Source organism: Perognathus longimembris, chromosome 28 (assembly GCF_023159225.1).
Source record: "Perognathus longimembris pacificus isolate PPM17 chromosome 28, ASM2315922v1, whole genome shotgun sequence".
Classification (NCBI taxonomy): Eukaryota; Metazoa; Chordata; class Mammalia; order Rodentia; family Heteromyidae; genus Perognathus; species Perognathus longimembris.
This window is the reverse complement of record NC_063188.1, coordinates 106,319,449-106,342,565: the sequence shown is the minus strand read 5'-3', so window position 1 is coordinate 106,342,565 and position 23,117 is coordinate 106,319,449. Positions and strand designations below refer to the sequence as shown.

Genomic DNA, 23,117 nt, shown 5'->3' with positions numbered 1-23,117 from the left:
TATAGCAAGAGAAATAATCATGATTTCAAGTTTTCATCCATTAAAGTTTATTACTACTTTGCACATTTTTGTATGGAATGATGTTATATGTCAGGTTCTTGGTGAACTTTTGTTTTCTAAACTTATACCACTTGTTTCATAGCCCTTCTGGTTTCTACTTCTTCATCCTTAGGGATGGCATAAGGCACCTCCGCACACATACCTTCTCTAGTGTTATCATCCTGTATGCCCACCACCTACAGTATTTTATTTCCATCAAAACCCTTAATACAATTTGGAACTATACTTTTGTCAGTATGCTTATTGAAGTCTTCTGCATTCTTCCTTAAGCTCTCCTAAGAAAAGGTCTGAATTTTTTTTCCCACCATGATAAAGGTCATATGATATCAAGGGGAAAAAAGTTTGCAAAGTGGAGGGTGATAGTTCTTGAGGAAGAAAGATGCTCCTGGGACACACCTTAAATTCTTCTTGTATATTTAGAAGCATTCTTACCGTGTGTGTGTGTGTGTGTGTGTGTGTGTGTGTGTGTGTGTGTGTGCGCGCTGGTTCTCGGACTTGAACTGAGGGCCTGGGTACTGTCCCTGAGCCTCTTGTGCTGAAGACCAGCAGTCTACCACTTGAGACACAGCATCACTTCTGGCTTTTTGGAGATAAGAGTCTCATGGGCTTTCTTGCCTGAGCTGGCTTCGAACCATGATCCTCAGATCTCAGCCTTATGAGTAGCTAGGATTACAGGCATGGCACCCAGCTACATTGTTACATTTTTAAACCACCTAAGCCTGGCTTGTGAGACTTTTATTAGAAACTGCTAAAAGTCTCTGGGCTTTGTCCAGGCTGGACTTCGATCAATAGCTAGTTAATATTAGCATTGCGCTAATAAATTCCTATGTCATCACTTCTTGACAATCAATGATCATGACAAGATTTTCAGATGATATTTCTCTCAAGACCCTATGGATTGTTTGGTTTGGTTCAAATTGGCTCAATGGATCTGGCACTATATATTTCTTTCTCTTGGAAAATTCACTGTAAGTTCATATTTGGTTTATTGTGTACATTTAGTTGTTTTAAATACAAATGCTATATTTTCCTGCTTGCTCTTTTCAACAGATTTTATGTTATACACATGTACTCAATTTCTTATGGGAAATATTCTGTATATATAAAATTGGCTTTATTTCTTTTTATTAGAAAATTCATTTCTGCTCAAACTAGAACTCAGTATTATGTGCCCTACTTACACAATCATTGTAAAATTAACATATTTGTGACAGATTTTAATTTTAACCTTTCTAGAGCTGAAAATGACTCACCAAAGACCAGAGTCAATTATTGTTGGCCCCATCAAAAAGTGAGAGCTTCCTGGGAAACAACTAGCCAGATGCTGGTGGCTAACATCTATAATCTTAGCTACTCAGGAGGTTGAAACCTGAGGATCTTGATTGGAATCTAGCCATCCAGCCCAAGCATACAAATCCTAGGGACTCTTATCTCCAAATAACCGACCAAAATCCAGAACTGAAGGTATGGCTCAAGTGGTAACATGCCAGAAAAATCTGAGCATGAGGCCTGAACACTGAGTTCAATCCCCAAAGCCAGTGAAAGAGTGAAATAAAAACAAATGAGTGAAATAATCTACTTCACAAAATATTGAAAAGTCATAAGGACTGCCTCCTTCTGCTAGGTACTTCTACATTATAGGCATGTGCTCAATTCCACATAAAAAGCAAGGAGTTATGAGCTTCTGAGAGGCCACCTCTTGCCACTACCGATGGATATTTAGAGATGACAGGGGCAGCACTAGAAGATTAAAGGGAAAAAAATTTAACTTAGAAAAGTTCAACTATATTCCTTTTTACCTGTCATTTACCTGTCATTCGTATGTTCGTTCTTATTATTGTAATAACATCCTATGATTGTGTTCATCAAATCTGTTCATTTCCACTTTGCCTAAACTTTAAAAACATAATTTTGAGTCCCTGCAGCGGGAGCTGGGCGAGAGCACAGCAGGAATGTGGAACAAGTTAGTTAAGTGCAACTTTACAAAGCTAGTAGAAGGTCGCCAGGCGAGGCGAGGCGGGGCGGGGCGGGGCAGTTGGAACCTCGTCTTCCAGGCCCCGCCTTCCTGGCCGCTTTCTTCCTCCTTCCTCCTTTTCTCCGCCCGGATGTTCCCAGGGTCTGGCTTCTAGGCCCCGCTTCCAAGGCCCGCCTCCCAAGGCGCCGCCTCCAAAGCCCGCCTCCGAAGACTCCGCCTCTTCTCTGGGCCCCGCCCCAGCCAGTCGCCATATTGTTCCCTCGGCCCTGGACGGGAACCACTGAAGCTGGATGTTGGTAGTGCCGCGGCTGCCTTCTACCCTCCCCTCCGAGGTTCCGGCGGTCTTTTTCCCTCTTCGCACCCAGGTGAGCAGGCCAGCCGCTCTAGGAGCGTCTTCCTTGAAGGTGGGAGGTGAGCTAAGATCGAGACTCCCCTCGGGGCCGGGCTGGGAGCCCTTGCTGGCGCGGCCCGGACTTCGGGCAGCTGGGGCTTCGGGCGCGCGCGGCCAGCGCGGGCCTTGGGCTGCAGGGGGCGGGGAGGGGGCCGCGCTTTGTTGACCCCAGGCTCCTATTGATTCACCGTGGCGGGAAGACCAGATCCCACGTCCATACACCCGTGGGGAGAGACACACACCCAACGGCTCCGGAAGACTCAAACACACGCACGCACCAGGGAAAAAAAGAAGGAAAACACCATTGAAGGGAGATCAAGTCCCAGACACTGGAGAAGGAAAGGATGGACACGCACAAGGGCAGCTAATGTAGTTACCTGGCTTTAACCGTACTGGGAAGGGACGCATACCCCATCCCCCTCCAGAACAAGTCCTACTCCCGAATGAGTAATGCAGGGAAAGCAAACACGCTCCCGTCGATTTTGGTGACCTCTGACATCCTACCTAGCTGAAAGTTTGCTTCACATCTTGTGACCTGGCGGGTGAAGAGCTTGCAATGTAAAGCCACTTCTAGGGGGATGCAGGCGGTTTAGGGCAGTATCTGATTGAGACACTGGCTAAGGTTTCAGAATTGCATTCCTTTCTTCCAACTTAGTAAGCAGAAAGGCAAGATGAGAATTTTAAGTGCTGACCAAATGGTTGGTGGAGATATATTTTTAAGTGATGACACATCCCGTGATCATAGTTTTTTTGAGGAATAACTTTGCTAAAGTTTCCAAATTGGCATGTGACCACTGCCTTTTTCATAGGATTTTAGACTCCTCATAAAAAAGAATTTGATTTTTTTTCCTTTTAATATGTTTGTCTTCTCTCTTTCTTCATTAGTGGAATATCCCAACATTGTCTAATCTCAGAAGCTGTCCAGGGTTGACTAACTAGAGTTGAAGGAAATCCAGAGTTATTTTAGTTAGGAACTTGCTTTTTTCAGAGCCTGAGGACCGAACCCAGGGTCTTGCACTTGAGGTGTTCATCCACCGGCCCAAATCTCTTAGCCTCAGGAACTTTTCAGTTTAGTTTGTCTTTTAGAAGCTCATATTGAAGTTACTCACTAGTTCTGTAGAATGCCTCTTAGAGTTTCATATCTAATTGTGGCAATTTGGTGCTTTCAGTAGTTTTGTAGACTTTGTGGTAAACTCCCTTGTTCATACTAAGAACATTTATAGTTTGAAGGTTGATTTATTTTGGAGACTTTCTGTGATTGCAGGACATTTTTAGTTTATTATTATATGGAAGGTTAGATTAGACTGGCAAAAACTAAATAAAGTGTCCTTTTCTTGGAGACCAGGGGACTATTTCCAACTTCCTTTTTATTTTTCCTCTCTCAGACTAGACTACTGCATTTTGGAGGCCTGAAGGTAAGTTCCTTTGTGCTAGAAATTAATTTTTGTGCCAGTCCTGGGACTTGAACTCAGGGCCTGGGCACTGTCTATGAGCATTTTTGCCCAAGGCTAGTGCTCTGCCATTTGAGTCATAGCTACACTTCCAACTTTTTAGTGGTTAATTGAAGATAAGAGTCTCATGTACTTTCCTGCCAAGACTCACTTTGAACTGCAGTCCACAGATCTCAGCCTCTTGAATACCTAGGATTATGGGTATGAGTAGCTGGCACCCAGCTAAAAATGATTTTTTTTAACTTCACTTAATTTCTTACCATTGAATCCTACTTTTATTAGGATTGTATTAATATAATATTTTATTCTCATTGAATTTCTGTGGTAATCGCTCCGTTTTACAAATGAGGAATTTTCTAGAAGGTAGGAAGGTTAAAAATTTCCCAAGGTCTCAAACACACAGAGTAAGAGAACAGAGCAGGTTTATGTGATAGTAGTTCTAATTCTCAACTAGGGGACAATTTTTCCCCCACCCTGGGGTGGGCAGGGAAGGTGCTCCCAACCTGGACATGGAATCAGGGAGTGCTAAACATCCCAGAGAGGATGAGACTTTCCCTCCTCCCAAGGAGTTATTGGACCTAAACTGTTAGTAGTATTGGGGGTGAGAAACCAGTGCTCACATTTCAGCTGTTTCGGCCATTCTTGAAGTTCATTGTCATTTTACTAGTTAGGAAAATAATTTTATTATTTTAAAAGCTAACTGGGGAAATTCTCTCCATTAAGAGACATATTCATTGGAAAGATGAAGGAAGTAGTTAGTTCGGTGCTGGTCTCTCATTCCTGTAGTTCTTGAAGGCTGGGATCTGACAATCACAGAAGCCAACCAAAGCAGAAAAGTCCCTGAGACTCTTACCTTCAAATAACCAGCCAAAAGCTGAAAGAGGCTGTGGCTTAAATGGTAGGGCTGCAGCCTTGAGTAGAAAAAGCCAAGGGATAGTGTCTAGATCCTGAGTTCAAGGTTCAAGCTCTAATACTAAGACACATACAGACACACACACACACACACACAGATGAGCGAGGGAGCAAATTTCTGGTATCTGCATCTGTGTTTTGTTTTAAGTCAAAAGTGACAAAAACAATTTGAGAGGTAATGGGACCCCTGTCAGTGGATTTAGTGGGTTCCATTTCTCCATTATCCCAGTTGTCTACATTTTCTGAGCAACCTTGTCCAGCACAGATAAAAGGTACTACAACAATGGTAGTGTGAAGCTTACATTCTAATCACTGTCATCAGGTTCTGACATCATCCGGGAACAGAATTTATTGCCTAGACTACTTAGGAAGAGAGGTCAGGGGTTCATTAAGGAAAAAAAACATCTATACCCAGCACAGAAATACCTGTGTCATAGTGGACAGACGAAGGTGAAGTGGGGAAAAGTTGATAGATTCTTTTTTTTTGGCCAGGCCTGAGGCTTGAACTCTGAGCCTGGATGCTGTCCCTGTGCTTCTTTTGCTAGGCTAGCGCTTTACCACTTGAGCCACAGTGCCACTTCTGGCTTTTTCTGTTCGTGTGGTACTGAGGAATCAAACTCAGGGCTTCATGCATGCTAGGCAAGCACTCTACCACTAAGCCACCTTCCCAGCCTGATAGATTCCTTATAACGTCATACAGTTGACCATTTGTGACCATTTGTAACACCCAAGTACAGAAGTGTGGGGGTTTTTTGTTTGTTTGTTTTTTGGTGCTGGTCCTGGGGCTTGAACTCTGGGCCTGGGCATTGTCTCTGAGCTTTTTTGCTCAAGGCTAACACTCTACCACTTGAACCACGGCTCAACTTCTGAGGCTTTGGTGGATAACTAGAGATGAGTCTCGTGGACTTTCTTGCCTGAGCTGGCTTCAAGCCAAGATCCTCAGATCTCAGCCTCCTGAGGAGCTAGGATTACAATCATGAGCTACTAGTGTGCCTGGCCAATTTTCTTTTTTGAAACAGGGTCTTCATTTGCAATCTTTCTGCCTCAAGAAGCCATTCTTGTTGAGCATAAAATGCTTCCTTAAATTTAGCTTCAGTAGAAAACACATATACATGCATTATTGTGTCTTTAAAATCAAGAAAAAAAATAAATGATGCCAGTTTTTAAAATAGCTTTTGCATAATTTTCTTTTTGGTATCTTCCAGCCTGTTTTCTCCATGCCTAAGACCAGGAATTTGAAAAAAATGTACTGCTTCATTCTCATGGCAGTTATAACTAACTGTTAGGTAAACTTCAGGAGTGGTTGATGGAGAGAAATCGAAAAAGGTTGGCTCTCTTTAGGCGTTCATTCCGGGAAGGTGTTACTCAAGTAGTTAGTAGCTTTGGCTTTCAACTCATGGCCAGTATCTTCTTTGCTAAGAGTGAGTTTTTCTGCCTCTTATCAGGAGTTGTCCACTATAGGCAGGAGTGAGTATGCTGAATTACACACCTGGAAAGGATTGCTGTCACATGGGGCCTAACGAAAAGCATATGTTTTATGTGGGAAAGGTCAAGAGGAATTGGTGCCAGAGGACTCTTGCTCAATCTTTAGTTGTTTTGCTGCTCTGGCCAAGTTAGGTCACCACATTTCTTTCTTTGTAAAATGAGAAGATGGTTGTACATCATAATCTCTATAAGAGTTTTGGCACCAAATAGGGACAGTAAATTGTGTCCCTCAAAATTTGTTGGTTAAGCAGGGAGGGGAAATAAGCATATTAGGAGCGGATGTTTGGGTCAAACTTGAAAGCTATCTAGATAATAAATTTGTTAGTCAAAACCTAGCCTAAGAAAATAGAGCTTGTGACTAAGTAGGTCATACAGAAACCATTTATTAAGGATTTGGCTGGGAGGGGTGGAAGTGAACTCACACACACACACACACACACACACAGCCTCCAGGAGTTTTGTGGGAAGTTAGGCTACAAGAAGGCCTTGATACCTGAGGGTGGAGACTGAGGAACTGCCTAGGTGTGTAGGTAGAGGGGTAGGGTTACTAGATTTACAGCTGTTCCAGGTGTGCCTTGCCAGGAGCCTAGGGGTACCTGGGCTGGTTAGATAACCTGGAGGGAAAATCTGTTTCCCAATGTGACTCTTGATATTATATATGTTGTGAAGTCATGCTCTGGTATTTCTACATTCTGGATTTTTCCATTTTTGTTACTTTTTGAGCATGAGGAGTTTGGGCTTCTGTGTTGTTGCTTATTAGGAGCATAGAAAGGATGGCCAGATGTGGTTAATATCAGTAAGGTGACAGCTCCGTCTATAGGAGCAGAGGAATATTTTTTGGGAAAAAGAAATTGAGAAGTGAAGCCGGGAGTCCAGGCTTCACATCCTGTGAACACTGTTCTACTTTTGTCTTATGTCTGAGGTGTTAGAAATGTATGCTGTTGTTTGACAAGGGATGGAGAAACAGTATAAACAAACCTCCGTGCTTTTGTTCCATGACTATATGACTATATTCTTTAAGTGTGAAGGAATGGACTGTAGAAGAAGAGTATAATGGAGCTGAACTATTTTAATTCCAAGTTCTTTTGAATTGGATTAACTTTGGTTACAGAAACTAAGGTAACTTCTAGAAGGTTTTTAGAAGAGTGCATGTGTTATCAGTGTTAAAAAAGCCTTAACAGACCTGTTTCTAGAACTTGCTATATAAAACTAATGGATAAGAGCACTTAAATGATTCTAAGGTAAAAAAAAAATTAAGTCAAGTTTGGGGATGTAGGTTAGTAGTAGAGTGCTTGGTTAGCAAAGCTCTGGGTTTGCTCCCCAGCTGTGCATAAACTAATGATAATTTAGAAATAACTTGGTTGAGCTGGGTGCCAGTGGCGTATGCTCAGGAGACTGAAATCTAAGGATTGTTGTTCAAAGGCAGCCCAGGAAGGAAAGTCTTTGAGATCCTTATTTCCAATTAACCACCAGAAAACCAGGCAAGGAACTGTGGCTCAAAGGGTTAGTGTGCTAGCTTTGAGCAAAAGCCTTCAGGAACAGCACCCAGGCCCCGAGTTCAAGCCCCACAACCCATCCCCCCAAAAAAAAATTAAAAAGAAAGACAAAAAGAAATCATTGGGTTACTGTTTATAGCTACAAGACTGCTGTAGTCTAGTTCATTCAGTTTCATGCTTGTGTATTTGGCTAGGTGAACATAATTGAAAACACACAGTGTATTAGATGACCCCACACATAGGTGAATGCAAAGTATCCCCTGGAATGAGTTGTAGTGTTCTTAAATAAAAATTGGAAAATAGTTGTTTTGGAGAAAATGGCTGCCACTGTCCTATTCTGCATTAAATTTATGCACAGGGCTGGGAATATGGCCTAGTGGCGAGAGTGCTTGCCTCCTATACATGAAGACCTGGGTTCGATTCCTCAGCACCACATATATAGAAAACGGCCAGAAGTGGAGCTGTGGCTCAAGTGGTAGAGTGCTAGCCTTGAGCAAAACGAAGCCAGGGACAGTGCTCAGGCTCCGAGTTCAAGGCCCAGGACTGGCAAAAAAAATATGCACAGTATTTGATTTTATCACAGCCATCCTCTGAAGCCCAGTGTCATAAATAAATGATGTCATTAAAGGGAATGTGTGCAACCTAATTTTGAAATTGTGAACTCCCCGGAGCTTGGTGTTCTCCAGAGTATCTCTATTTTCATGAAAAACATTTAAAATAGCCTGCCCTGCCCCTGTGAGTTTGCCATAATGCTTTGGGACACCTCAGCACACAGTTTTAGAACCACAGGATTAGAAGTTGGTATTTTCCATGATGGTTTCTAGACTGCAAGGTTTAGTGGTAAGGGAGTAAGTCATCAAAGCTGCTTTGTAGCTGCACACTCACTGGTGCCTTATGTTTGTAATCTAAGCTACTCAGGAGGCTAAGATCTAAGGATCGCAGTTTGAAGCCAACCTGAGCAGGAAAGTCCATGAGGCTCTTATCTACAATTAAGCAGCTTTTTAATTTCCTACCACTCTCCTTTCAGTGTCAATGAGCTTTTTTCCCTTGGGCTCCTTATTTCCCCGAGGGTTAATGGTGCACTTTGAGGATGCTGACATTTTGTTTGCTGAGCTGAAAGAGCAGGAGCATAGGAAAAGAACCACAGATAAGGTTTCCTATGCAAACTGTCCCAGCATCCCTACTTTCCTTCCTGTTTTCTCTCCCATTTTCTGCTGCATATGAACTTAAGATTTTGTGGTTTGGCAAGATAGGGGTGGTCATAGCATCTATATCCTTTTGGAGACTGCTCCAGCTTTCAACCCTGACCTTCCTTGTGGTCTCAAAGAAGTGCTTGTGAACTGTTTAGCTCTTTTTCAGTTCTGTGGCGGAATCTCATTGTCATTTGTTTCTTCCAGCATTGGGTTTCTTTGCTGTCTCTACTGGACTGGCCCATTTGTTTTCCAGTTCAGGTTGTTACTGACTTGAATCTGCAGTTGTTCCTTCTTGGTGTCCTTTGTGGGTGTTCATTTGTTAGTCCTTTTCAGTCATTTGATGGGAATGAAGATAAATAACTTTTGGCCTCCCTGTTTAAATCAGATCCAGAGAAGTTATTTAGTCTTTGTGAACTTCCAACCTGTGAAGCAGGGGTGATAGTGTCCTACATGGAAGCGATTTTAAGGTGCTGCATGCTAGGTACTTAGTAATAGACCTTCAGTAACTAGGTAATAGGGAAGGAAGTAAACACATTGCTTTGTGTGGTTAAATCGTGGGTAATTGGGAGAGATTTTGTGTTGGGGAAAATAATTAATGTGGTTTTAGGTATGTTGAATTGGAACTACTATCAAGGCACCAGGTGGACACTAGACTGAGAGAAGGTGGAGGTGGACTTTCATAAGTATTGCTTTTCATAGCCCAGGAAGCCTTCATATGGGAAGAGGATACCATCATTAAGAAAAGGGGACCTAGTTGAAGAAAGCTTAAGGAGATGAGAGGAGAGAAAATAGAGACAATCAGAGTAGTTTTATAAGACTCAATAAAAAAACATTTTAAGGGAATCACTGTCAAACTGTTTAGATATAGGCAATAATGTATTAAGTCCTGAGCATTTATTTATACATTATAAGATATAATGTATAAATATACATTATTACACAACAAGTACAATATATGGTATATAATATATGATAAATATACATTATGCATATATACACTATAATATATACACTATAATGTATAAATAATGGCATCACAGGTGCTTTTAGCTAGATTTTTGGTATGGTACAAGACAATTTCCTACATGGGCCTCCATTCCTTAGGGGTTTTTGTTGTTTGTAAAGATTTCACTACCTCTCTTTGATTCTTTGTTATGCACACTTTGAGAAGTTACTATTTACTACCTGAGCCTCATGTGGAAAGACTAGTCAAATGAAGTCTTCAGAGAAATAGTTTCCTTCTTTATTTACTTTTGGCTATGTGCACCTTAAGCACTCAGATGAGGAATGAGAAGCAGGTGACTTCTCCTGATGTTCCAGAGAATGGAACATATGTATAACTGAGTGGAAGGGTCCTCTGTCATGGAAACGATGAGGAGTGATGGGCAAAGTAGATCTGGTCTTGGAAACTGTTTTGTGAGAAAAGTCAGTTTCAACATTTGGACAAACTGAGGTGTCACTGATGAAAATGTGTTAGTTACAACAGATAAACTGAAATTATGAAGAATTATTTACTTGGAGTATTTCAATGTGAAGTGGTGACGACTTCCTTGCAGCATGGTATTTGAGAGCCTCTAATCTACTTCATACCATATTCCAGATAGATAGATAGATAATAGATAGGTAGATAGACAGACAGATCGTACTTTTTAATACAAGTTTTCAGCTCCATGTATGCTCTAAATTAAATGTACTTGCTTTCTTATCTAACTTGGAGGGTTAAGAATCACATTCCTTAAGTGATAGCCGAACATGTACATGGACAAGATTTGGTTTATGTTTTGCTGCTTGAATAGGTTTTCTAATTCATTCCTTTCATAAGTTTTCTTTCTGAACTACCTAGCCATAATCCGCAGTATTCTTTTCTTTTTATCTTTTTCTTGAAACAGGGTCTAGTTATATAGCCAAGATGGCTTCAATTTTGGGATCCTGCAGTGTCTCCAGAGTGCTAGGATATAGGTACAAGCTACCACACTGGCTTCTCAGTGTTCCTATCTTGTATTTCTTTGTTATTTCATCTTGCAAGGTACAGCTGTAAACTTTCTCCCCTAATTTATTGTCAGCAAACATCTTCAGTCCCTTATTACACATAGACTTATGTCTGGCCCTTAAATAAAGCACCTTCATTTACTGAGATTAGCAGTTTCCTGTGAGTAGGGCTGTTTGCTAAACTATCACAGTTTGTGGTCAAAGTGTAATGTAACCAATTTCCATGGTTGAGGAAAAAAAGGAGGCATATTGATGTTGAATAAAGATGAAAAGTATTATGTGATGTGCAAAACATCACGTGGCATAGAAATGATAGAGAAATGAATTGATCATTGGAAGGGTAGGTGGTTTCAATCTTATACAGCCAGATGCTGGTGGCTCACACCTGTAATACTAGCTACTCAGGAGGCTGAAATCTGGAGGGTGAAGTTTCCAAGCTAGATAGATAGAGCATAATAGTTTGTGAGACTCCATCTTCAATAACCAGCAAAATGCCAGGCTGGAGGTTCAAGTTGTGGAATGCTAGTCATGAACAAGAAAGGCCAAGCAAGAATTCAAGGCCCTGAGTTCAAGCCCTAGTACTGCCACCCCCAGTTAGCCTCTTTTTAGTTTTTCTAGAGAAAATCTCAAACATACCAGCTTCAATCCACACAGACATCCTGATTCCACGTGTGACTGTCTTAAGCTCATTTGTGAACTACTGGTTAACCACATTGTCTACTATCCAGCATGTCTCCCTTTCCTAGCTGTTAGGTAATGCTGAGTGGTTGACTATTTTACCTCCAAAGTGGTCTGCTCCTCCTGTAGTTTTCCTTGATTGCACTTTGTTTGATTTTGTTCTTGCTGTAGAGCTAGCTAGTACCCATTCACCTTAATGACTTCCCACTCTTGGTTTTGGTCACCCATTTCAGCAGGAAAATCAGGAAGACTTCAGAAACCAACAGGGGAACTCTTTAATCTGAGGCACACCTAAATGAGGATACAAGGAAATAAAAACAGCTCAAGCAAATCTAGGAATATTTTTGAGATAATTTATGTGGTTGGTTTTTTTTTGTTTTTTTGTTTTTGGCTTGGTTCATTTGTTGTTGTTTTGTCATTTTGTTTTTTTCCAGTCCTGGGCCTTGAACTCAGGGCCTGAGCACTGTCCTTGGCTTCTTTTTGCTCAAGGCTAGCACTCTGCCACTTGAGCCACAGCACCACTTCCGGCTTTTTCTATATGTGTGGTGCTGAGGAATTGAACCCAGGGCTTCATGTATAGGAGGCAAGCACTCTACCACTAGGCCATATTCCCAGCCCCTGGTTCATTTGTTTGAACCTGATCTCTTTTTCTGTGTGTGTGCGTGTGCACGCGTGCTGTGCTTAAACTGGGCTGGGCACTATCCTTGAGTTTTTTTGTGTTCAAGGCTAGCATTTGAAACTTGAGCCACACCTCCACTTCTGGCTTTTTTTTTTAGTAGTTTACTGGATAAAAGAATCTCACGGACTTAACTGCCTTGGCTGCCTTCAAACTGAGATCCTCAGATCTCAGCCTCCTGAATAGGTAGGATTATAGGCCCACTACCTGTAATTTGCTTTCATTTTGTTTGTTTTGGTTTGTGACAGGGTCTCATTATGTAGCCCTGGCTGGCCTTGCATTCAGTCCTCCCATAGGGATTACAGGCCTGTGCCCTGCAGCTCACTTTGAACCTCCCATTAGTATGAAGTTAAATAGAATGATGAATATGCCTCTGACAAGTATATTCAGGGTGAATGCAAAGGCATTTGTGAATTTGAGAGAAAAATACTCTAATTTTAGAATAGGAGTGATATAGTCAATTTAAAATTTTGAAAATGAGAACTAGGCAAGAGAATAATGGAGTTTTCAAATCTGAAGTTTTAAAAGGCAGTTTACAAAGGAGGCCTACTTTCCCTTTGGCAGACTATGAGACAAATGTAGTTTTCAGTGGTGCCAGCTCCTGTTGCAATCAGTCAATACTTGTTTTAAAATGGTGTTCTTAAATTTTAAGCTTACAAATAGGAATCAATGTTTTTGTTCCCGCTCATGTATTTTAATAGATGTCAAAAATAGAATGGAGAAAGAGCTGATAGAGAAACAAAGTATAAGTACAGAAATTACAATAGTGTAATAGGAAAAAAAGAGGCAAAAGGGTTCAGTGTAGCATTCATTTGCCCCTCACTATGCAGATCATTGTACAAGATCCATCAGACGAAAAGGGCCATTAGGTGTTACGTTGACCCTCTCAGGGAACTGAACTGTAATTGGGCAACAGATAAACAGTAGAGCATGTAAGCAAATGAGGGTTTATAATACATGTGGGAATGACAGTGAGTGCTAAGAAAACAAAGATTTGGTTCTAGGGTAGCCATTGAAGGCTTCTTGCATCAAATGATTTGAACTTGGCATCTTCATGGCTTGGATTTTCATTGCTATCTGGTTAGGGAAGGGAGGTTACAACCCAAGCAAAGACACATGATCAGCAAATCCAGAGATAGGTTTGGATAGGGGTGTTGAATTGTAGGGGTATTATTAGGACCGATTTGAAGCTAAGCTTAGGTAGCTCATTTTTGAATGCCATGCTCAAAATTCTGTGTAATAAAAGTAATGAAGAATTAAATTGATTTAGATACCTGCAAGAATGGAGGCAATGAGATCTCTAACAAACAGGAAATGTTTAGTCTGTACATTCATATCAACTAATTATCTTATTGATGCTTAGATCCCGATGCTTTATATTCTCCACATTGTTAGTTAGTTGTTGGCTTTGGTATCTAACAAAGACCAAAGGAAAGAGTGCTACTGAGAAACTATTTGTAAGCAATTGAACATGTGACACACAAGCACATAATAGAAAAGTTGAGAAAATAGTGTTAGGAGAAGGAGGATTGACAGAAAAGGCTTTTTCTTTGTGGAGTTGTGAACTGTTGAAAATTTGTTTCATTTTCTTTCTTGCCAGTGACCTGCTTATCCAACTTGCCATTCAGATGGGTGCCATGCTATGTGTGTGCTGCATGTTGGCACGCATTAATGTAAAATCCTATACAGGAATATTCATAACTACGTAATTCATAGTAGCCAAAAGTAGAAGAAACAACCCAAGTGATACTATTAAGGGACTATATCTATTGTTTGTATAAAGAAATTCCAGGATGGGGAAGGCTGGGCCTGTGAAAACATTGGTATTTGAAGGGCGACATTCTTGCCTGCTTTTCATTCTGCCCATATTGATAAATTTGTGTGGTCTGTGAATGATACTATAAATATCTAAATGGTCTTGTCAGAAAAAGAACTTTCCCACCCTTGATTTAATAGGATGCCGCTAAAGGACTAAGGAGATCATTTGCAGCTCTAGTTACGTACATCCATTTCCAGGGTAGAATGTCTAGTTCTCAGGGTATCTGTGTGTATGGTGTGTCCATGTGCATGTGTATGAATATATTCTCACATACCATAATGTTCACCATTTTGAAGTATACCATCCAGTGGTTTTTAATCACCAACATGTACAACCATCACTGCTGTCTAATTCCAGAATTCCTTCATCCACCCAAAGAGCCCACAGAACTCTAAAGTAAAAAAAGACAAGACAGTAGCAAACCTTGACAAAAATTGGTCTGTCTTTCCGATTTTAACAAGTATTCCTCATTTACCTTTCCTCATTCACTTGCAACCATAACTGCTGAATCTGGACTTGCCCATCAGGCTCCTTCCTATCTTCTGATTTCTCCATTCTTGATGAGCTTTGCCTGGTCAAATTCTGGATCCTACGGTCACTGTGTGGCTAACACAATCATTGAGACACATCACACTGGCAACCTATGTACAGTTTCTCATTAGCACAGTGTAACACAATCCAGTTTCCCTCTGGTGTTGGCCGACCTCAGTCCTACTGCAGCTTAGCTGGTGAAATAATTGGTTTCTGTTTACAGGATCATGTTGTATGCAAAGTAAGTCTCCACATACAGTTCTAGGACATAGTGGTATGCAAAATGTAGGTCTAATTAAGGGAATTAAGTTTCTGCATTGCGTTTCTCAGTGGGGGAGGTGGTGAGCAGATTACCTGCACTGTTGGAAGTTATTTGGGTTTGGATGAATAGTTAGACTCTATTCTGCACTTGCCACCAGGGTGTGACATAGGTGGTTTTGTTCGTGATGTCACTGTCACTCAAGCTAGGGCTGTGTGTGTAGTTTGCATCCTTACTGTCTGGCACGTAGGTAGCACTCACTAAATACTTGTTGAAAAACTTTTCCTACCTGTCCTATGGAGCACTAGGCTTCTGAGGAGAAGTCGAAAATATTTGGCTGACACTTCATTTAAAACACATGAAATCACTTATGCTCTACTAAAACATGAGTTCACTCAAAATGTGCCTTATTCTTTATATTGGCAGATTAGATCACTTGCCCTTATTTGATTCTTAAAATAAAGCAAACAGTTGGAAAGACTATTACTGTCTGGAACTATTTTCACTATACTTGCAATAACTCTAAGACTCATAGGAACAAATGCAAAAGCTATAGTGATTGTAGTAGCCCAGTGGGTTAAGTGCCAGGGCTTTAGCATCATTCTACCACATTTATATCTTACCCCCACCTTTCTCTGGATGTGTGATCTTCAATCAGTTATGTCACCTCCCTTGAGTCTGTATCCTCTGTGATGTAGGACGAATAAGAAACGTATGAGGAATAAAATGGCAACAGGGCTCAGTCAGTGTTAGCTGCTACTGTTATTTTATCCTTAACTCTAAAAGTCAGCGTTTTTGTTTTGTTTTTTTGCTGGGTACCAGTGGGCTTACACCTATAATCCTAGCTACTCAAGGCTGAAAACCTGAGAATGAAAGTTCTAAGCCAACTGGGGCATACAAATTCAAGACACTCTTCTCTTGCTAACCAGCAAAAAGCTAGAGGTGCAGGTGTGCCTCAAGTGGTAGAACATGTGTCTTGCAGGCTGTGACAAATGGGTGAGTGGGATTTGAAACTTTTAGAGAAAAAGAGCTCTTGTAGTTTAGCACAGACATAGGCATCACTGGGGAACCTTCTAATTGAGTTTGACATAAAACTACTGGCCATAGAAAGAACCTGTCTGTAAAACTGCCAGTAAAGATTGCTTCATGTATTCAGTTCACAGAAACTTCCCTTGCTCCTTTAATGAGCCTGGCCCTGTAATGAAACACTTGTGTCCTGTCATCTGAGTGAATCTTTCCAGGAACTGTACGAGGTAGGTAATGTTGCTCTTGTTCAAGAAGTTAAATAGCTTGACCACCCACAGGAGTGTGCTCTGACCATTAGTACCAGGAACGGGTGCTTTCTGACTGTTTCTTAATGACCTCAGGGGAGTTTTATTTTGCTCTGGAGGCCCAGAAGCCTGAGCCTGCATCTCATTGGTGCCTCCGCTCACTGTGTGGCCCCTCTGAGTCTCCTTGTTTATGATGTCCATTTCATTTTCTGGAATATGACTTGTTCTAAGCCACTTAAAATATGGGCAAGTTTTGAAGAATTCATCAAGTATTATCTTTTTAGTTTCAGTAAGAAATAGCTTTCCCAACAGGTTTCCTTGTTCCGTTTTATTCTTTTCTTTTTTTATAGTTATCTCTGTGTGTGAAACTCAGTAAAGAATGATTAGCAGATATAATGAATCTGGATGATTCTGCGAGCATGGCTGAACTGGTAGAGCATTTTGCTTGGCAGGGGTAAAGCCCTGGATTCAATATCCAGTACATAAAAAGAAAAAAAAGAGAATCTGGATAACAGAAGCCAAATATTTCTTTCACATCTTAGTTCTTGCTCTTACTCTTAAAATTATGAAAATAACTATATCACAAATGTGAGTTTTCCATTTTTTCTTTGCAGATTAGTGATGCTTGAACTGAGCTGTTAAGGTAAGATTTAGGACCTTATTTTTTTCCAGACTTACTTGAATTTAGTTGTATTATGTAAGTAATATCTAACCTCAGTGGAGATTATTGTCTTTGGACAACTATTCCAAACTGGAATTTAAGAGATTTCATTTCTTAGCTAAAATTTTAGAATAGCATATTTATTTAACTTGAAGAAATTTCAAGGAATTCTGTTTTTAGAGAATAAGAAGGGAACATTTTTTAATTTCCATATACTCATTGTGTTTTTGTTAATGTGTAGATTGAGTGAAATTGGCTAGTTAGATGTTTATTAGTGGGAATTGTATGTTTATACCATCATGTATGTTTGTATATAACTCTTGAGTTAGAATCAGAGGTAGTAATGTATATATTAATGATGTTAATAAATAAGAAGGTGGGAGGGTTCATCAAACTGTAGATTGGAAATATTTTAAAAATTACTCCTGCCAGGTGCTGGTGGCTCATGCCTGTAAATCCTAGCTAGTCAGGAGGCTGAGATCCGAAGACCACGGTTCAAAGCCAGCCCAGGTAGGAACTGCCTGAAAACTGAAAGTGGCATTGTTGACTCAAAGTGGTAGAGTGCTACCCTTGAGCCAAAAAGCTCAAACCCCATGACTGACAAAAAGAAATTAGTCCTTATTTCCTGGTGTGTGGGGTTTGCATACCCCAAATTTCTTTGGTCAGAATAACGACAGAAAGTAGGACATCCCATATTTAAAAAAAAAAACTAATGATTATCAAAGTGACCTAATAAAAATTCTAACTTATAAAATCTCAAAGGATTCTTTTTTTTTTTTTTTTTTTTTTTTGGCCAGTCCTGGGCCTTGGACTCAGGGCCTGAGCACTGTCCCTGGCTTCTTCCCGCTCAAGGCTAGCACTCTGCCACTTGAGCCACAGCGCCGCTTCTGGCCGTTTTCTGTATATGTGGTGCTGGGGAATCGAACCTAGGGCCTCGTGTATCCGAGGCAGGCACTCTTGCCACTAGGCTATATCCCCAGCCCTCAAAGGATTCTTACAACTTAATTTGGTAGATGTTTGTTACCATTAGCAAATAAACTATACACTAGCAACTAAGTATATGTAAGTACACATGCTATACTTTTCATATGACTTTAGCATGGGAGACTGGTTTACACCAGCACCATCACAAATACGTGAGTAATTGGTTGCACTGTCAGGACTACAACATCACTTGGTCATAAGAATTTTTCAGCTCTTTTATAGTCTTTGGGCTCACCATTTTATTTATATGTATTTGCATATTTGGTCTGGCATTGAGTTATTTGTTATGTGGCACAACTGGTTTGTTTTGGTCATCTTTTGTTGTCATTATTTAAGCAAGATTCAAAAAAAATCAAAGGGCCTGATGTAGGCAATTGTTACCCATGTTAAACAATTAAGAAGACTGAGGTTTTTTACTCTAAGATAAACTTAGTCATGGCATTGACAAAACATCACCTTTGAAATAAGCGTGGCTATATTTAAATGAGCTAAAATTACATAAATGGGGCCCAGTGGTAGATTGTGTGCTTAATATGCTCAGGGCTCTGTGTTTAATCGCTAGCACTAAAAAAAATTAAAATTTGGTTCCTCCCATCAGCCACCTGTAATGACTGTCATGGTGAATGTTGCCATTATTGTAGAAAATTCCCTTTTAAAGATTTTTTTCCTCTAGAAATTTTAGTATACCTATTTTTTCCTTTTGAACATTTTAATCACCATTCAACCATATAAAATACAGAATTTAGACATACTGATTATACAGGTGAAAGTTGAAACTCTTTTTCCATAACTTAATAGATTGTTCAAAACATAAAAGTAAATCATAAGAATTCCTTCCTTTGAGATTATAACAAAATGAAATCATGACTAGGAAAAGTGTTATGAAAAGGGGAGGGGCTTTAAAAATATTTTCATCAAAACGAACATTTGTTAATGAGTGTGATTAACATAGCAAAGTTGCAGAATGTAATATAAAATATATATTAGAAGATAATCCTCTATGCTTTTACATAATATTGTTGGCCAACATTGCAAACTTTAAATTTCATTGCTCTATAAAAGTAACCTAAATTCCCAGGAGCTGATGATCATGACTGTAAAATAATATCAAACTTTCATATTGTTTGTTTTTTATGTTGGTGATCAACTTAGGCTAGTATGCTTGATTTAAGAGTCTAAATTATATAGGGCTTTATAGTCGATATTTCCAAATTTAATATTTTCTCTCAGCTTTTTAAAAGATTTATTTATTGTCAGTGATGTACAGAGGTGTTACAGTTTCATAGGTAAGGCCGTGAGAACATTTCTTATCAAACTTGTTACTTCTCTTAGCTTGTATACCTAAAATTTTTAATAATGAAATAGTTAGATTAAATGATAAAGTTTGATTCAAAGTAACTGGGGACAAAGAAGAATGAATGTTTTAAGGAGGAAACAAGATTATTCAACATACGTTTATAATTTGTAAAACTGGAATCAGGGTTCATGAGTGCTCAGAAATTTTGAATATATTTCAGTATGTTCAAAATTTTCCATAACATAAAAATAGAACAGAAGCATTAATTGGGAACAGTGCTCTCATTGGCACTTATAAGTAGCTGTCGGTAAAAAGGCACCAGCAATTTCACTCCCACAAGGCTGGTTCTTGTAGGAAAGTTTAGTCCTGTCCCTGGACTTCCTTTAAAGGGGTAGGGTAGTAGCACATTTCCATTCAAGGTTTTTTCCAATCTACTCAAAACCATGCAGGCTCATATGTGCTAAGAGTTGGAGCTGCCCAAATGAGTTTTGTCAGTACAGAGTGCTAGATTATATTATTGAAAAAATTCCATTGCTGCCACACTAATTTTAACAACTCAAAATAGTGCTCCTAAGGAAGAAAAACTTCATTTACTCAACAGGTGGTTTATTTCATTTCACACCCAGATCAGTGAGCTTCTAGAAGTCTCTGGCTTTTCTGCTTAACATTGCTTTTATCTGGAGAGAAGGTGGAGAGGTAGTAGGGAAAATCCCTAGCAGAAGGAGCACCGTCAGTGAACACTGTGTAACTCCAGCACTAAAGGACTGTTTGAAATTGTCTTGTGGATTTGGTCTCTTTAACTAATGGCAGAGGGGCCTGTTGTCAGCTGAGAGGGCTTATCTCATGTTGAGATGGGGTGTAAAATTTTGCCTGGAATACTAGGTGCAGTAATGGTGTTGACCTGTGAAAGGGAACAGTAAGCCTCCTGCCAGCTCTTCCAGTGGGAAGGGAATGTCTGGCCCATGCCTAATGCTCAGTAAATAACAATTCTTGTTATTTAGGTCTTCCCTTTGCAAAAAGGAATCCAGGCTATCTGTTTTATTTCACTTAAGTGCTATGTTAGTATCCCTACAATCATGCAGAGGACTGTTGAATGTAAAAGGATGTAATGAATGCTACCTTTTCATTTTACAGGGTTTTGACATCAAAACTCATAATAATGGCAGGAAAATCCTCACTTTTTAAAGTAATTCTCCTTGGAGATGGTGGAGTTGGGAAGAGCTCTCTTATGAACAGATATGTAACTAATAAGTTTGATGCCCAGCTTTTCCACACAATAGGTGTGGAATTTTTAAATAAAGATCTGGAGGTGGATGGACATTTTGTGACCATGCAGATTTGGGACACAGCTGGTCAAGAGCGATTCCGAAGCCTGCGGACACCATTTTACAGAGGTTCTGACTGTTGCCTGCTTACTTTTAGTGTTGATGATACACAGAGCTTCCAGAACTTGAGCAACTGGAAGAAGGAATTCATATATTATGCAGATGTCAAAGAGCCCGAAAGTTTTCCTTTTGTGATTTTGGGCAACAAAATCGATATAAGCGAACGGCAGGTGTCCACAGAAGAAGCCCAAGCCTGGTGCAGAGACAACGGCGACTGTCCTTACTTCGAAACAAGTGCAAAAGATGCCACCAACGTTGCCGCAGCCTTTGAGGAGGCAGTTCGAAGAGTTCTAGCTACCGAGGATAGGTCAGATCACCTGATTCAGACAGACACGATCCATCTTCACCGAAAGCCTAAGCCAAGCTCATCTTGCTGTTGATTGTTAGAGATAGTCCATACATTCTAACCAACTCACATGTTTACACACGGTAAACATGAGGGTGGATAAACGAATTAGCATTTGCAGCAGTGTTCATTTACTAATAAAATTAAACTAATGTATATTGCTGCTTCATTAATTGGTGGGAGAAGGGACACATCCACTCTGGGGAAATCTATTTACTCAGTAATGGCACCTTACACTTATAAATTGTAACGGTTGTCTTGATGTTTCTTGAATTTAAATATACTGTTAGCACTAATGAAATGACCATGAATTTAATTGTAATTCAAACAAAAATCTTGGATATTCTGGAAGTTATACATGGATTGTTTTTTTTTTCCCCAGAAAAATGGAGAACTACTTTTATATGTGTATATTTTTATGTAATTAGCATTCTATTCTTGGTTTGGGGAAATAATTCCTGAAGCAATAAAGATTAAAATCTAGTGTGTTTTTGTTGTACTGCTTTTTTTTTTACTTATTTATATTTATTAGAGGATTTTTAACTGCCCGTATTCATTTTGCATAGCATTAGAATCGACCTGACAGTTGTTCCTCATTCATGTGTCACAGATACACCCCCTTCCTAAGAGCTTGGAGGAAACAATAAGGATTGTACTTTGTGAGAGGGCAAATGAGGACGACTTTATTTGCTCAGGTATGGGTTTAGGATCTTCTATATCATTGGATATTCTCTCAAACCCCCTTTGTCCCTCAAACAAAGGTATAACTACAATGACCAGACTTAATAAATCAAATTGGTCACTCAGGAGAGTCGAGGTCATAGGCAGTGCCACTGATGACGGTCCTATCCTAGAGACAAGTCAAAACCTCCACCGCAGCTGATGTGGTGAGGATTCTTCCTCGCCTGTGGGTGTGGAGCAGCTGGGTTATGAAAGCATATACTAAGGAGGGAAGGATATCTGATAGTCATGCAGGGAATGTAGAGTTTGAATAATTAGATGTAATGATACATTTTTCTCCTGATCTCATTCATTGGAAACTACTGAGGAAGAAATGTCTTGTAAGGCAGTAAAAGTTAAATAGAAAAATAGACAAAAGTAGGTACCTAGTGAAAGGTCTGGGCTGGCAGTATTTTCTCGAATGCCATAGACTGGCATCTAGGTAGTGAAGTGACTGAGAACACTGGAGAAGCAGCATGAGCAGAGGAGACACGGATACTCAGATCATGGACACTTAGGTATCCTACGAAATTCCCGCTATACAAAGGGGGCAAAGCCAGGTTTGCAACCTTTATCTACACCACATAAGAAGTGGATACTACAAGCTTAGTGCTGGCATGCATGTGCTCAGTGTATCCTAATTTTTCTCATGACTGATTTCACCCCATCACTCTTGCTCCACTATCTTCAGACATTACCTACCACATCTAAGTTTCGGCAGCTTAGCTTTTTCAATGTTCAGTGCCCTGACTTTCCAGTTAACACCAATTGTGGTTCGTTGTTTTCTCTAGGCCTGTGATAGTCCCGTGTGACCCACCTGAAGTCCGATTCACTGCTAGACAGACTCTCCCCTTGAACTCCATTAACAGCCAAACATGAAAACTGCTACTTTACTGGTCATTTACATGGTGTATACTCCTAGTAACCATCTAACCCTCACAAACATTGTAGTCTGGTGTTCTTCACCCCTAGGTCTTCATGCTGTAACATGTTTCTGCTCCTGGTTGACACGATGCATAGTCCCTGGATTATACACATGTTCCAAGAGGGTAGGGCAAACTAGAAACAGTACATGTTTGAGGCTCTCCAATTAGTATGTCTGAAGGCACTTCAGGATTCTTCCATTATGAGTATCATACCTGTTCCTAAAACAAGATCTAGCTGGAGGTGACCTGAGCTGTCTAATGGGTTGACATACTAATAATGTAGACTTTCAATAGGGAAGCAGGACTAGAAATGGGTGGGGAGTACTGAGCAGCATTTTAAAAGTGGATATCAGTCAAGTGCTGGTGACTCACCCCTATAATCTAGCTACACAGGAGGCTGAGATCTGAGGATCATGGTTCAAAGCCAACCAGGGCAGAAAAGACCATGAGATTTAGCTCCAGTTAAACAGTAAAATACCATAAGCAGAAGTGTAGCTGAAGTGGTAGAGCACCAGCCTTAAGGAAAAAAATGTAAGCAAAAGCTCAAGGCCCTGAGTTCAGGCCTTAGTACAAGCACACACATACACAAAAAAGACATTAAGTTACCACAAT

At 40.2% G+C, this 23,117-nt stretch overlaps 1 protein-coding gene across 4 annotated transcripts; it reads left to right on the top strand.

Annotated features, from left to right (window-relative positions):
* The first annotated feature begins 2,278 nt into the window (after nt 1-2,278).
* Nucleotides 2,279-21,342, top strand: Rab9a (RAB9A, member RAS oncogene family). 4 transcript variants are annotated; one of them, XM_048336940.1, is made up of 4 exons: nt 2,279-2,400; nt 16,072-16,168; nt 16,801-16,829; nt 20,263-21,342. In XM_048336940.1, exon 4 carries the CDS (start codon nt 20,288-20,290, stop codon nt 20,891-20,893), a length of 606 nt encoding a protein of 201 aa, XP_048192897.1. In that variant the 5' UTR covers nt 2,279-2,400; nt 16,072-16,168; nt 16,801-16,829; nt 20,263-20,287; the 3' UTR covers nt 20,894-21,342. The 4 variants fall into 4 exon arrangements, with proteins under 4 accessions (XP_048192897.1, XP_048192896.1, XP_048192898.1 ...); XM_048336939.1 differs by lacking the exon at nt 2,279-2,400 and adding an exon at nt 3,812-3,841; XM_048336941.1 differs by lacking the exons at nt 2,279-2,400; nt 16,801-16,829 and adding an exon at nt 3,812-3,841.
* Nucleotides 21,343-23,117: the final 1,775 nt, after the last annotated feature.

Bases quoted from the DNA above. Each gene is read 5' to 3' on its own strand.
- Rab9a (XM_048336940.1), top strand. From the start codon at position 20,288: ATGGCAGGAAAATCCTCACTTTTTAAAGTAATTCTCCTTGGAGATGGT.